Source organism: Neoarius graeffei, chromosome 21 (genome assembly GCF_027579695.1).
Source record: "Neoarius graeffei isolate fNeoGra1 chromosome 21, fNeoGra1.pri, whole genome shotgun sequence".
NCBI classification, from domain to species: Eukaryota; Metazoa; Chordata; class Actinopteri; order Siluriformes; family Ariidae; genus Neoarius; species Neoarius graeffei.
The window spans coordinates 26462832-26477636 of record NC_083589.1 but is presented as its reverse complement, the minus strand read 5'-3'; the positions used below and the strand labels follow the sequence as shown (position 1 = coordinate 26477636).

At 40.7% G+C, this 14805-nt stretch overlaps 1 protein-coding gene across 2 annotated transcripts in view; it reads right to left on the bottom strand.

The window, feature by feature from the left end:
* The window catches only part of atp23 (ATP23 metallopeptidase and ATP synthase assembly factor homolog), a 36995-nt gene extending 29463 nt beyond the window's left edge, over positions 1-7532 (bottom strand). The window contains exon 1 of one of the 2 annotated variants that reach the window (XM_060902890.1): positions 7288-7532. In XM_060902890.1, the coding sequence (XP_060758873.1) occupies positions 7288-7438 (151 nt within the window). In that variant the 5' untranslated portion in view covers positions 7439-7532. The remainder of the gene's footprint in view (positions 1-7287) is intronic. The other variant, XM_060902891.1, reaches the window with a different exon arrangement.
* Positions 7533-14805: the final 7273 nt, after the last annotated feature.

Here is a 14805-nt window from a genome sequence, read left to right as displayed (position 1 = left end):
GTCGATTGATGATCATGTTGTGAGTCTTGTACTTGTGCACAATTGCACCAACAGTTGTCACCTTAACGCCCAGCTTCTTGCTAATGGTTTTGTAGCCCATACTGGTCTTGTGCAGGTCTACAATCTTCTCCCTTAAATCCACAGAAAGCTCTTTAGTCTTTCCCATGTTGGAGAGTTTGGAGTCTGATAAACTGATTGATTCTGTGGCCAGGTGGCTTTTATACAAGTCATTAGTGATATCAGGTGTCTTCAATTTAGGTGACAAGGTAATTTGGAGAGTCTAACTTGTCTGTATTAACAAGAACTCTTGATGGTTACTAGGGGATCAAATACTTCTTTTTCTAAAGAAAATACAAATAAATTAATATAGATATTTAAAAGTTATTTTCTGGATTTTCTTTTTGATATTCTGTCTCCACATGTTAGAATACACCTACCATTAAAATTACAGACTGATCAAGTCTTTCTTAGTGGGTAAACCAACAAAATCAGCAAGGGATCAAATACTTGTTTTCCCCACTGTATTTACCAGGAATTGTATCTGCCAGAGAGACTGCTGATTTAACAGGGGTTTTATGCATTACTTGTAGCCGATTCCCATTCATATCCACAATGAAGTGAGGACCACCTGACACCCTGCTGACCTGCAGCTGGTTGGACATGATTGGAACGAATGAGTGGTTGTCTCTTGTTCCAGGAATAGTAGCTGACCTTGAAAATCTTGTCTCCAATGCTTTTCCATTCTCCATAACTTCCCCTGTACCAACCCAGATGAAATGGATGTTCTTGATATGTTTTTCTGCCCACAAAAACAGATCAGATGGGGTTAGTTTGTGATCATTCGTGACTGCCTGTAAGCTAGCTCGAGCTGCTGACCGCTTTACAGTGCCTCCAATACCATCACAGGGTGATTTACCGTGAGAAGTGGCAAAGAAATGCCATTCTGACAAAAGTCCAAAATCGTCTGCATGCTTTATTTGGTCATGTTTAGTGGAGCTCTGCAGAGATAGGCAGAGCTTTGCTGACATCAGTCACTGTATCTGGCTGGCAAATGGAAGCTCAAATATGTGCTTCTAAGGGATAGTGATAAAAATCCTCATGAATTGTGTGGTTTTTCCAGTTTTTATGCATCTCTGGATGCATCCAAGTAGATTATATGCCTTAAAACAGCATTTCCGTCTATCATAAAACATGCTGTATTGATACCTTAATATTTATAGTTTGGTTTAGGGTACCAACTTCATACTTTGTGCATTTGCTAATCAAAACAAGCTCTTTTCAGTGGTATAATTATTTTTATGGTAGACCTTGCCATACATTTGCAATATGCATTTGAATTATAGGCACAAAATGTTTATTTTTAAAGCCAAATAAATCAAAGTTTGATTTCTTTTGAACACATACCTAGTTACCTAAAGAGTACTATTACATGAGTAATAAATAAGAAAATTTGAAAGATCTGGTGTACTTTAATGTGGAGATATGGGGCGTCAAAGTTGCTCCAAAGCATGATAGAAGACATTTTTTAATGATTTTCAGCAAGCTATAACTTGGCAAATATTGAACTGTGAACTTCCTATTTTAGTATTTAAAGGCATCTGGCATTCAAAAACAATCCTTGAAAATTTCATGTATCTTGCATGAATAGTTTAAAAGTAATGATTTATGGAAGTTAGGTCTGTTTTCTGTAGCACGCATTTCAACAGTGAAATTGGGGCCACGCCCCTTTTTTAAGCCACCTATATCTCAGAAACTAATGAAGGTACAAGCCTAAAATTTTGTACACTATTTATTGGGCACACTGACAATATTTCCAGAAAGTATGAAGCAAATCTGAGATGGTCAGTGGCAAACATTTTTCTAAACCTGGTGATTTGGGGTAGAATTACCCATATCATTGGTTTGCATCGCTCACTTGTGATCTATACATTCAATGCTCTAAAATATTCTTCATATCTTCACACAGCCGTTTAATATCCTCTATATATGTTCCATATTTCATAATTTTTATGTCTTCAGTATTGTTCTACAATGTAGAAAATGGTCATAATACAGAAAAACCTATACATGAATGAGTAGGTGTGTCCAAACTTTTGTCTGATACTGTACATGTTGTAGATCCATGGTTCTCAAAGTAGAGTCCATGATATACAGCCAATGAGTCCATGCTTTTAATTTTTTAAAAATGTATTAATTTTTTAAATAACATGATGGGAGATCAACAGAGGTGGAAAGTAACGAATTACATTACTCGCGTTACTGTACTTGAGTAGCTTTTTTGTGTACTTATACTTTTTCAAGTAATTTTTAAAGAGTGTACTTTTACTTAAGTATGTTTTCTTTTAAGTAGTGTACTTCGGTACATCTTACATCACAACCGTTACTGAGTAAAAATAAATAAATAAATAAATAAAGGCTAAAACGGAGAAGGGGAAATGCGTTCTGGAAATGAATCACGGGAAGGACAGTTGTCGCACGCGCGAGTCTCACACAGACGATGGCGGACATGCACCGGCGCTTGGGGGGGGGGCTCAAGCCCCTGGGCCACAGCCAATCAGGGGCCTTGTAATATTAATAAAATAATAAACTGTCGGAATCGTGGGCCTACATTAATGTACGGAGAGAAATAAGGTTAGAAATAAATGAGCGCACAGTAGCCTGCTGTAAGAGACATGGTGGATGTGGTTCGCGAAACGAACACCCACAACTGTACCAGAATAAAATGTAACAAAATGTAACGTCACGCACGAAAGCGCGCCAAAGACTGCAGACTACTGAGACACAAATTTAGAGGCTTTGAAAGATGAAGCGTTCACATGTTAGCGGGGCGCATAAAAGGAAAAAAAGAGAGAGATGCAGGTAATGATAGAATCGTTGCCTAAAGTCACAGACTTTTTTAAGGTAAGGATCACCAATCTGTTCAGAATATCAGCTACTTATCAGTTATCAGCCTACCAGCAGCGAGGCTATGTGCAGCTAGGCTAGATATGCTATGATCTGTCTAACAGTAAAATAAATCAGTTGTGATGTCGTGTGATTTGAGTTATAATCCTGTTAGTATAATAGCATATTTCGATGGGGATAATAAAATGTCTAAAACGGCATCTACTGAAGAAATTGATGAAAAGATTGTAGCCTATAATTGTCACAGTTCGGGCAGCAGACAGAGTAAGCATACTGAGGGGAATAGCAATACAAAGCTAGCGCAGATCCACATTTCTCGCTAGCTGTGTTGGGTGTGTTGTTAACCCGTGTGTATTTAAGTGAAATACTTGAGAAGTTCTGTGGTCAAGACAACGTTTTAAGGTAAGGACACTTGATTATTAATGTTTGCCCGCCGTGGCTTGTTGTTGACGAAAGGCCCACATGATTTTGCCTTATGCAGCTACTGCTAGCGACATGCTTTGAACTAGGTTAAGCTCATTTGCGCTAAAGGATGGGTTTATTGAAGGACTTTGATGTAGCTAGTTTCTTTTTAAAAAATCGTATGCTCAAAACAGTATGCCCGTGTTCATCATGTTTAACTTTTTTCTTGATGGAGTGCGTGAAATATTGTTGCAGGTGGTATTTCGATGCAGTCATGTCAAAAAGGCAGTTGAATGCACGGTCTTCTTCAAGGAGAAGGAAGACTTGCATGATGCTTGAACATAGATCGGTAAAATAGACCCTAGTAGGACTTGGTTTCGTGTATTTCGGTCTGTAGAGTTAGGAGTTTGGCCGCTGTCCATGGTGTTTACGTTTCATGTGGCCGCCGAGCCAAGTACCTTCATCATTATCATCATGTTCCCCTGTCAAAAGTTAAACTCTCTAGGGGTGCTTCTGCTGTAGCAGTTGCAGCAGTTGCTCAAAGTTTGATTTGTCCATCATCATACGTCTTATCTGTTGGGTGTCTATGCCCAGCAGATTTTCCCATTTCGTCCATTTGTAACCATTTTTGTCAAACAGGAGCTGCTTTTGCACTTGGTTATTGCCCATCCGGCAAACGTGAGCAATATATTTTAGTTGTTGTACGTAGCAGGATAGTTTTATATCCTGGGTTCCTGTCAGTTTCCGGAGGTCAGCATTGGACATCTTGTAGCTCCAGTCTATATCTTCATTTATAGTGTTCTTTTGGTCAGGGGCATTCTTTCGTTTATATCCACCTTTAATCATTTTCCTTAGGAAGCCATGCCACACTACCTCAATTTTGTGAATTTCACTGGATGATAGTTGCCATGCCTGTGTGCTGTACAGGAGGCGAGATCAAACGCATGCCACTAGGAACTTTATACGGGTTTTTAGTAGTATTCGGTGGTCGGTTAGAACGTGTTTCAGTTCATTCCATTTCATGAATGCAGCACTTATCCTAGCATGCAGGAAGTGTGAGGATTCATCACAGTTGCTGACATTATAACCAAGATATTTAAAGGTGCGGACGTTTTTAATATTAGTGCCGCCAAGGGAAATGATATTTGGTTTACATTTGATATCCTCATTGACGTTAAAAGCCATTGTTTCTGTTTTGACATATGATATTTGTAAACCAAAGCGGGTGTAGGTCTTATCATACAACTGAAGAATATTCTGAAGCTCCTCGATGGATCCAGCGAGTATGGCCTGATCATCTGCGTATAGAATCTCTGTTATGCAACCCTCTCCTGATGCTCGTGCTTTTGTACGCATTTCTCTTGTGGATACCTCATTTGGAATGCAATATCTGAACTTGAAGCCTGTATCTGGGTACAGTTTTGATATCTCATGCTGTGCAATCCTGACAAAGTCCATATAGATATTAAAAACTGATGGCGATTCTAGGGCACCTTGTCTTGCAGTGAATGTTTGTTTTCATGCCGCCGAGCTATTTTTATGTATTTTATTTTTTAAAAGGACTTGTCTGTAGGTGTGTGTGTTTTATGTTTACAACACATAGGTCTACATTAGCGCACGCGCGCTTGTGTGGTTATCTCTGGCCATGCCCCTGCGTGAAAGTTACGCAGTATCACTGTCCTGTCCGTGGTAATAATCAGAACCGGCTCTGTAATGATAATGCGTGCGTTCTTCTCTCCCTCTGTGGTCGGATGTGTTGAGCAATGTGAGCGTGGGCCTTGCGCAGCCACGCTGAGCCAAACGTAACCTATCGTAGGCTTCTAGGCTAATTACGCGCTTACACTGTAAATGCTTGACACGTATTGCAAATAAAATAAGAGTGTTTTCCTGGCCAACGATAAGGGTAGGGTTGACAGGTAGCCTATGAGGGGCCTAGCCCCTGGGCCACGGGTGTTGATAAAGCGCCCCTGCGGACATGGAGGAGACCGAGGAACCTGTGGTGGACGACCCTGCAGAAAACGCAATTTCTTCCAGTAATGAAGTGCACCCCTGGCCCTACATACGTGATCACTTCAGCTTCGTAGAGAAAAGGGGTGACAGTTTCATTATGCAATGCAGATTATGTGTGCCCAAGAAGACAACCATTGCGGCATACAAAAATTCGACGTCTAATCTGCGCAAGCATGTTGAGGTAAGTATTGTCATTGGCATCATAATCACGGACGCAGATAGAGGGTGGGATGGGTGAGATTCGTCCCACCCAGATTTAAATTCACCTCGTTCGGTCCCCCCCACTTATAGGGAGGAAAAAATGTCTATGCTGTCTTTCTTTGCATAAGGCAAACCTCACGGAAAAATCAAAAGACTAATTACCATTCGGTTTATTGAGGTGCACAGCAGTGTATACATAGTTGCAACAACTCACATAAAACAAAACAAAGACTGATATTCGGTTGGTTGAGCTGCGCAGACTGCACAGGTTGCGAGCTCGATTGCTATGGTTACCCACAACAAGTTTGACAGGCATATCGGGGTTGGGGTTGGTTTGCTGGCAGCTTTGTCCCCCCCAGTTTTTTGTCCCCCCCAGTTCAAAAAACGCATCTGCGCCCCTGATCATAATGTTTCCTTTCCATAGTAAAACCGACAATAGGCTGGTTATATTCCAAAAATAGTGGATGGCATTGCTAATGTTGAAGTAGCAACCTGTTGGTACTGTAACATAACAGTAACTAGTCTGTTATTCGGGTGGCTAATCATGCAAGCAAGTTAGCTCGCCAACCTGACGTGATCAGTCCTCCTACCATTCTACATCCAACAGGCCAGAAAGGAATACTAAGCAAAACAAATAATGTTTGAATTGAATTGTTCAATAACACACAGTGCACACAGGCAAGCTACGAGATTTCGGTGCAACATTTCACTTTCATATTTCGTGTACAATGCTTTGTGTGTGGTCAGAGTGATGTAAACATGACATGACTGTGTGTATTGACCTTTTTTGTTTGTCTCAGTTTTAATGCAGCATTATCCTAAGCATTCAATTTGATACACTTCCTTTAAATAAAACATCTGGGTTGAGATGTACATATATCCTTGTTTCCTCTTCTTTTTCATTTTTGCACAACACAATGGAGGCAGAAAAAAACCCATTGTTAAAAGTAACGTTTTACTTTTACTCAAAGTACATTTTAAATGATCTACTTTTTACTTTTACTTGAGTAGATTTTTTGTCTGGTAATTTTACTTGTACTTAAGTAAAATTTCATCAGAGTAACAGTACTTGTACTTGAGTATAATATTTTAGTACTCTTTCCACCTCTGGAGATCAAGTATTATAAATGATGCGATTATGAATTTATTACAGCTCTCGGATTATTTGAATGGTCACCTGAATTGCCTGGGGGAAAAAGAGAAAAAAAAAACTTGGGACACTGTGAAATATAAATAAAAACACATGCAATGATTGGCAAATCCTTTTTGACCAAGTACAAGGTCAACCTGAATCTACTCCATTGTATTAATAACAAACACTGCTTTTAAAGTAATACAAGATGTGTCTAATGAACATTTTAAACACTTCTCAGTTCTGTGGCTGGAGACGTAGTGAATAAAAATATTTTGTAACTCGAGGATGTAAATATAATTGCAGTGTGCTTAATGTTTGAACAGATGGATTAGTGTTGAGATTGTTAACCTGGTTAGTGATTTGTTTTTTACTCTGAAAAGCCTGCAATGAAATGTTGTAAACCCCTGTTTTCCATGGTGTGTTTTAATAAACTGAATACACACTGCGTCAAGAGATCTGTTTAAATAATAATAATAAGGGATGTGATAACAGGATGACACACCACTCTTTATGTGATCTGATCACTTGGACAGACACATGGTTGTTCTCTGCTCTATAATCTGCACTGTGTGTGTGTATATCGGTGTTTATTTATATACACAGTTAACACTAATGAACATGGTTAATGGGCTTACTTGTCTCAATTGCGACATGCAGCATAATCTGACATTTGTGGTTGAAGGTGAACAAACTTTCCCCAATGGAGCCTTTCTGGTATTTGCTCTTCTTTCTTTCCGGAAATAAGTTGTAGCCATAATCGTCATTTTGCTCTTTTGTCTGATCCATTAGTCTCTTTCGCGTACACACACCTACAACAAGAAAAACCCTAACCCTTTTCAAAATATCTCTGTTTAAGGGTCCGCCATTTTTGATATTGCAAGCGGAGGATGTGACGTAACATGACGACGGAAGTGAAAGCGTCCCGTTCACAAAAAATTAATAAAATAAAATAAAAAAATCTAAATTTGTTTGTAGTAGTTTTTATATTATATTATATAAACAGTCAAATAATTTGGCATAGGATTGCATAAATTCAATAGCACGGAATTAATTTGACCAATTTCACAATTTTTATTAAGGAAAATTAAGTAAAAAAAAATCTATCTATCTATCTATCTATCTTAGCTCGTAAGCTAGCTAGCTAGTACTGTACAGATGTCTTAAGCACCTTATTTTTTTTTTCAGTACAAAGTTTGTGGGGCGGCACGGTGGTGTAGTGGTTAGCACTGTCGCCTCACAGCAAGAAGGTCCGGGTTCGAGCCCCATGGCTGGCGAGGGCCTTTCTGTGCGGAGTTTGCATGTTCTCCCCGTGTCCGCGTGGGTTTCCTCCGGGTGCTCCGGTTTCCCCCACAGTCCAAAGACATGCAGGTTAGGTTAACTGGTGACTCTAAATTGGCCGTAGGTGTGAATGTGAGTGTGAATGGTTGTCTGTGTCTATGTGTCAGCCCTGTGATGACCTGGCGACTTGTCCAGGGTGTACCCTGCCTTTCGCCCGTAGTCAGCTGGGATAGGCTCCAGCTTGCCTGCGACACTGTAGAACAGGATAAAGCGGCTACAGATAATGAGATGAGATGAGACAAAGTTTGTTATCCATGTTTATTTCATGACTTCTGCATTGTTGTCAGAACAAAAACATTTCAGTTTTCCAACAGATTTTTTTTACAGACATGTACAGTATGTGAGAAAAGAAAGCAACAAATTATATCACAACAGACCACTTTTCCCAGACAAAAGCGCATAATGGAGGCTTTAAAAAAAAAAAGGTTCGTGTGACAGTCAAAGTCTCCAGATGGTTTCTGACACTATACTTGAGGCTGCAAAATTTAACAAGAGTGCTCTGAGAGCACAAGATCCCCCGCTGGCAACTATGCCATAATTCTGGTAATCCCCCTGCTGGCCTTCATATTTTTACAAATTGCACTCACCAGCCACTTTAATAGGCACTTGTTCTTGATTCTAAGAGTTCTATGTGACTGAATTGAATGAAATGGCAATATGTGTATTACCAACGTATAACAAAGAATCCTGCCAAGTTTCGTGTCGTTCCTCCAAAAATTGTGAGAGGAGTTGATTTCAGAAGGTGAGTACCCTTCCCGGGATGGACGGATATTACCACAACATAATCCCCCTTTGGGCCTTTCGGCCAGCGAGGGATTAAAAGCAAGGGTTGTTACACCAAATATAGCAAACACTAACTTTCTTTAGTTTACCACCACCATCTGTAATACAGTATGGTGCTTGAAAGTTTGTGAACCCTTTAGAATTTTCTATATTTCTGCATAAATATGACCTAAAACATCATCAGATTTTCACACAAGTCCTAAAAGTAGATAAAGAGAACCCAGTTAAACAAATGAGACAAAATATTATACTTGGCCATTTATTTATTGAGGAAAATGATCCAATATTACATATCTGAGGTGGCACGGTGGTGTAGTGGTTAGTGCTGTCGCCTCACAGCAAGAAGGTCCGGGTTCGAGCCCCGTGGCTGGCGAGGGCCTTTCTGTGTGGAGTTTGCATGTTCTCCCCGTGTCTGCGTGGGTTTCCTCCGGGTGCTCCGGTTTCCCCCACAGTCCAAAGACATGCAGGTTAGGTTAACTGGTGACTCTAAATTGACCGTAAGTGTGAATGTGAGTGTGAATGGTTGTCTGTGTCTATGTGTCAGCCCTGTGATGACCTGGCGACTTGTCCAGGGTGTACCCCGCCTTTCGCCCGTAGTCAGCTGGGATAGGCTCCAGTTTGCCTGCGACACTGTAGAACAGGATAAAGCGGCTAGAAATAATGAGATGAGATGAGATTACATATCTATGAGTGGCAAAAGTATGTGAACCTTTGCTTTCAGTATCTGGTGTGACCCCCTCAGCAATAACTGCAACTAAACATTTCCGGTAACTGTTGATCAGTCCTGCACACCGGCTTGGAGGAATTTTAGCCCGTTCCTCTGTACAGAACAGCTTCAACTCTGGGATGTTGGTGGGTTTCCTCACATGAACTGCTCGCTTCAGGTCGTTCCACAACATTTCGATTGGATTAAGGTCAGGACTTTGACTTGGCCATTCCAAAACATTAACTTTATTCTTCTTTAACCATTCTTTGGTAGAATGACTTGTGTGCTTAGGGTCGTTGTTGCATGACCCACTCATGGACAGATGTCCTGACATTTTCCTTTAGAATTCTCTGGTATAATTCAGAATTCATTGTTCCATCAATGATGGCAAGCCGTCCTGGCCTAGATGCAGCAAAACAGGCCCAAACCATGATACTACCACCACCATGTTTCACAGATGGGATAAGGGTCTTATGCTGGAATGCAGTGCTTTCCTTTCTCCAAACACAACGCTTCTCATTTAAACGAATAAGTTCTATTTTGGTCTCATCCATCCACAAAACATTTTTCCAATAACCTTCTGGCTTGTCCACGTGATCTTTAGCAAACTGCAGACGAGCAGCAATATTCTTTTTGGAGAGCAGTGGCTTTCTCCTTGCAACCCTGCCATGCACACCATTGTTGTTCAGTGTTCTCCTGATGGTGGACTCATCTCATCTCATCTCATTATCTCTAGCCGCTTTATCCTGTTCTACAGGGTCACAGGCAAGCTGGAGCCTATCCCAGCTGACTACGGGCGAAAGGCGGGGTACACCCTGGACAAGTCGCCAGGTCATCACAGGGCTGACACATAGACACAGACAACCATTCACACTCACACCTACAGTCAATTTAGAGTCACCAGTTAACCTAACCTGCATGTCTTTGGACTGTGGGAGAAACCGGAGCACCCGGAGGAAACCCACGCGGACATGGGGAGAACATGCAAACTCCACACAGAAAGGCCCTCGCTGGCCATGGGGCTTGAACCCGGGCCTTCTTGCTGTGAGGCGACAGCGCTAACCACTACACCACCGTGCCGCCGATGGTGGACTCATGAATATTAAAGTTAGCCAGTGTGAGAGAGACCTTCAGTTGCTTAGAAGTTACCCTGGGGTCCTTTGTGACCTTGCCAACTATTATATGCCTTGCTCTTGGAGTGATCTTTGTTGGTCAACCACTCCTGGGGAGGGTAACAATGGTCTTGAATTTCCTCCATTTGTACATAATCTGTCTGACTGTGGATTGGTGGAGTCCAAACTCTTTAGAGATGGTTTTGTAAACTTTTCCAGCCTGATGAGCATCAACAACGCTTTTTCTGAGGTCCTCAGAAATCTCCTTTGTTTGTGCCATGATACACTTCCACAAACATGTGTTGTGAAGATCAGACTTTGATAGATCCCTGTTCTTTAAATAAAACAGGGTGCCCACTCACACCTGATTGTCATCCCATTGGTTGAAAACACCTGACTCTAATTTCATCTTCAAATTAACTGCTAATCCTAGAGGTTCACATACTTTTGCCACTTACAGATATGTAATACTGGATAATTTTCCTCAATAAATAAATGACCAAGAATAATATTTTTGTCTCATTTGTTTAACTGGGTTCTCTTTATCTACTTTTAGGACTTGTTTGAAAATCTGATGTTTTAGGTCATATTTATGCAGAAATATAGAAAATTCTAAAGGGTTCACAAACTTTCAAGCACCACTGTATCTGTAGTTGTGAACAAACTCCTTCCTTTTTCAGATTTAGTCAGCAGTAATCATTGGCAGTGATGAGACAACGCTGGTAACTTTGGTTAATATCAGAGTGCCTACGTAGCTCTGAGACAGACTTAGCAAGCTCTCTAAGGAGCTGTTATAAAAGATTTCTGTACATGTTGCTCAGTCTGTGAAGATTCTCATTCATCCAGGTCATAGTAAACTGCGGGTGGTAAAAGAGAGCAACTGGACTTGCTTGAAGATTCTTGAAGACGTTTCACCTCTCATCTGAAAGGCTTCTTCAGTTCTTCTTCAGAATTGAAGAAGCCTTTCGGATGAGAGGTGGAACATCTTCAAGAATCTTCAAGCAAGTCCAGTTGCTCTTTTTTACCACCCACATGTTGCTAGGTCGACAGGGGTAGATTAAGGTTCTGACTTTGCCATTTTGCTCCCATTTCCAAAGGACATGAGTTTTCACTGTGAGTGGGAACAGGGTATGGGCCTCTTCCACAGAGTCATGACACACCTTCCACCACAATCACCTTCACTTTACCCTGCTGCTCTTCATATTTTTACAAATTACACTCACCAGCCACTTTAATAAGAACTTGTTCTTGATTCTAAGATTCCTGTTCTTGGCTGGCAGGAGTGGAACCCAATGTGGTCTTCTGCTATTGCATGCTGAGATGCTTTTCTGCTCACTGTGGTTGTAAAGAGTGATTGTATGAGTTACTATATCCTTCCTGGCAGCTCAAACCAATCTGGCCATTTTCCTCTGATCGCTTTTATCAACAAGGCGTTTGTTTCCACCCACAGAACTGTCACTAACTTGATGTTTTTTGTTTTACGCACCATCTTGTGTAAGCTCTAGAGACTGTTGTGTGTGAAAACCTCAGGAGATCAGAGGTTTCTGAAATACTCAAACTAGTCCATCTGGCACCAACACCCAAGCCACAGTGAAAGCCACAGAGATCACAATTTTCCCCATTTTGATCTTTGAAGTGAACATAAACTGAATCTCTTGATTTGTATCTGCATGATTTTATGTATCTTGCTGCTGTCAAGGGATTGGCTCATTAGATAACATCATAAAACAGCAGGTGTACGGATGTTCCTCATAAACTGGCCAGTGAGTGTAGAAGCAACCCCTTTGTGGTTAAGCTTATTTCCAGACATTTTTGTCTTACTTTACTTTATGGATCAAGACCTTGTCATGGTGAAGGGGCTTGTGTCACTAAAAGTGTGATGATCCCAACAGGGCCACCCTTGATAAATGGAATAAGTCAGACATGACTAAGTGTACCCTGCCCTGATTAGAGTTACCAGGAAACACTCCTATATGAATCTTCTACTTCTTGTTGTTATTTTTACATCTTTTCCCCAGACGTCACATTGTGAGGTCAATGTGGATAGGTTGAGCTGATAGGGTTAAGGGCCTTGCACCCACTCCTGTATGAAAATTTGTCATAAATGCTGTGGGTATGTCAGGGTCTTGTTGTATATCGCTCTGGATAAGAGCATCTACTAAATGCCTGTCGTGTAATAAGCAAGTTTATACTTTTTTTTCTTTCCTCAATATAAAAATTCAGTCTTAACTCCAGTGTGAGATGTCAACAGAGTTGACAAACTGCAGCTATTTTTGCTGTAATTATGTCAAATTTAAAATGCAATTACAATGATAATACACACTAATGATACTGGCCTGTCTGTGAAATTTTAATTGCCCTGTATCTGGAAGTTAAAGGTATTCTTGTCTAGTGTGAGTAACAATTGTAATTTGTTGATCAGCCACAAGGAGGCAGTATTTCATTGCAAAAGAGATTCGACTTTTAAAAGTTATATTGTTGTGTTTAAATTGTTTCATATACATTATTATTATTATTATTATTATTATTATTATTATTATCTACATTTGGTAGCATTAGGTTGCACATTAATACATTAGTACTGGGGAAATATATCTGCAATAATCTGTTCCTTATAAGGTGAATTGTTGAGATACTAGCTATTGCAGTGCATTGTTGGTTTCATGAGTGTATGATTGGATACAGGACTGTTAGGTTCTCATGTAGTTTAATTACTCATGGAAGATTCCTAGGGTGTTAAATCTAAACTGCTCACAAGAATGCCAGTTTCTGGTATAAACTCACAACTTATGCATTTTTCCTATGCCACTCTCCTTCGTAGTAAACAGCCAATATGACATATATGACAGCTAAACAACAGGTGGGGAAAGCTTGGGGAAGCCATGGCCTAATGGTTAGAAAAGCAGCTTTGGGACCAAAAGTTTGCTGGTTTGATTCCCTGGACCACCAGGAATGGTTGAAGTGCCCTTGAGCAAGGCACCTAACCCCCAACTGCTGCTCTGGGTATGCTGTATGTTGCTCTGGATAAGAGCACCTGCTAAATGCCTTTAATGTAATAATATGTTGTTTCAAGACGAGATAATGGTGCAAATCATAATATCTAACAATTACTGTATTGTTTAGCTGCTTTGTACTAGCAATACATAGTACTGTTGTTGGTGTTCTTGTTGTTGTTAGTAGTCATCATCATAGTAGTAGTAGTAGTAGTAGTAAGGTTCCACAGTTGGAGCCCCCCCCCCCCCCCCCCCCCCCCCCCCCACACACACACACACACACACAGACATCTCTCTCGGCCCCTGCAGTATGCAGACAGCTTTAGGGCATGTTTATAAATAATAAATACAAAGGCTTTATATTTCACCTGTATTTTATTCTTGTAACAATATAATAATCTCATCTCATCTCATTATCTCTAGCCGCTTTATCCTGTTCTACAGTGTCGCAGGCAAGCTGGAGCCTATCCCAGCTGACTACGGGCGAAAGGCGGGGTACACCCTGGACAAGTCGCCAGGTCATCACAGGGCTGACACATAGACACAGACAACCATTCACACTCACATTCACACCTACGGTCAATTTAGAGTCACCAGTTAACCTAACCTGCATGTCTTTGGACTGTGGGGGAAACTGGAGCACCCAGAGGAAACCCACGCGGACACGGGGAGAACATGCAGACTCCGCACAGAAAGACCCTCGCCGGCCACGGGGCTCGAACCCGGACCTTCTTGCTGTGAGGTGACAGCGCTAACCACTACACCACCGTGCCGCCCCAATATAATAATAATAATAATAATAATAATATTTTCAGCCATTATCTGAATCCTCCTGCTAATGATATGTGATTTTAATTAAATGATTAGCATAGCAAACACGAGCCTGCCCCAGAGGAACAGAATCTGTTTTTCTCACTTTTGTTAATTGAAAGTGAGTTAATGAATTCAGATATCCTCACACAAGTTTTATATAGTTCATAAAATTAATAATTCATTTCGCTTACAATATAATTAGCTAAATGTCTTCCACAAAACTACAGTCGAAGAAAACATGTGAATCTGAGTTAAAAACTCATGCCGTTACAGTTTTCAGTTTTGCAGTGACCTTCTGTTCATTTGTAGCAAACCTTTAGCTTTTAAGCAATGCTAAAAAGGACATTTTGGACATGTCTTCACATGCAGACTACATCTGTGGTAAGTTATAACCTATAAATAGGCCAC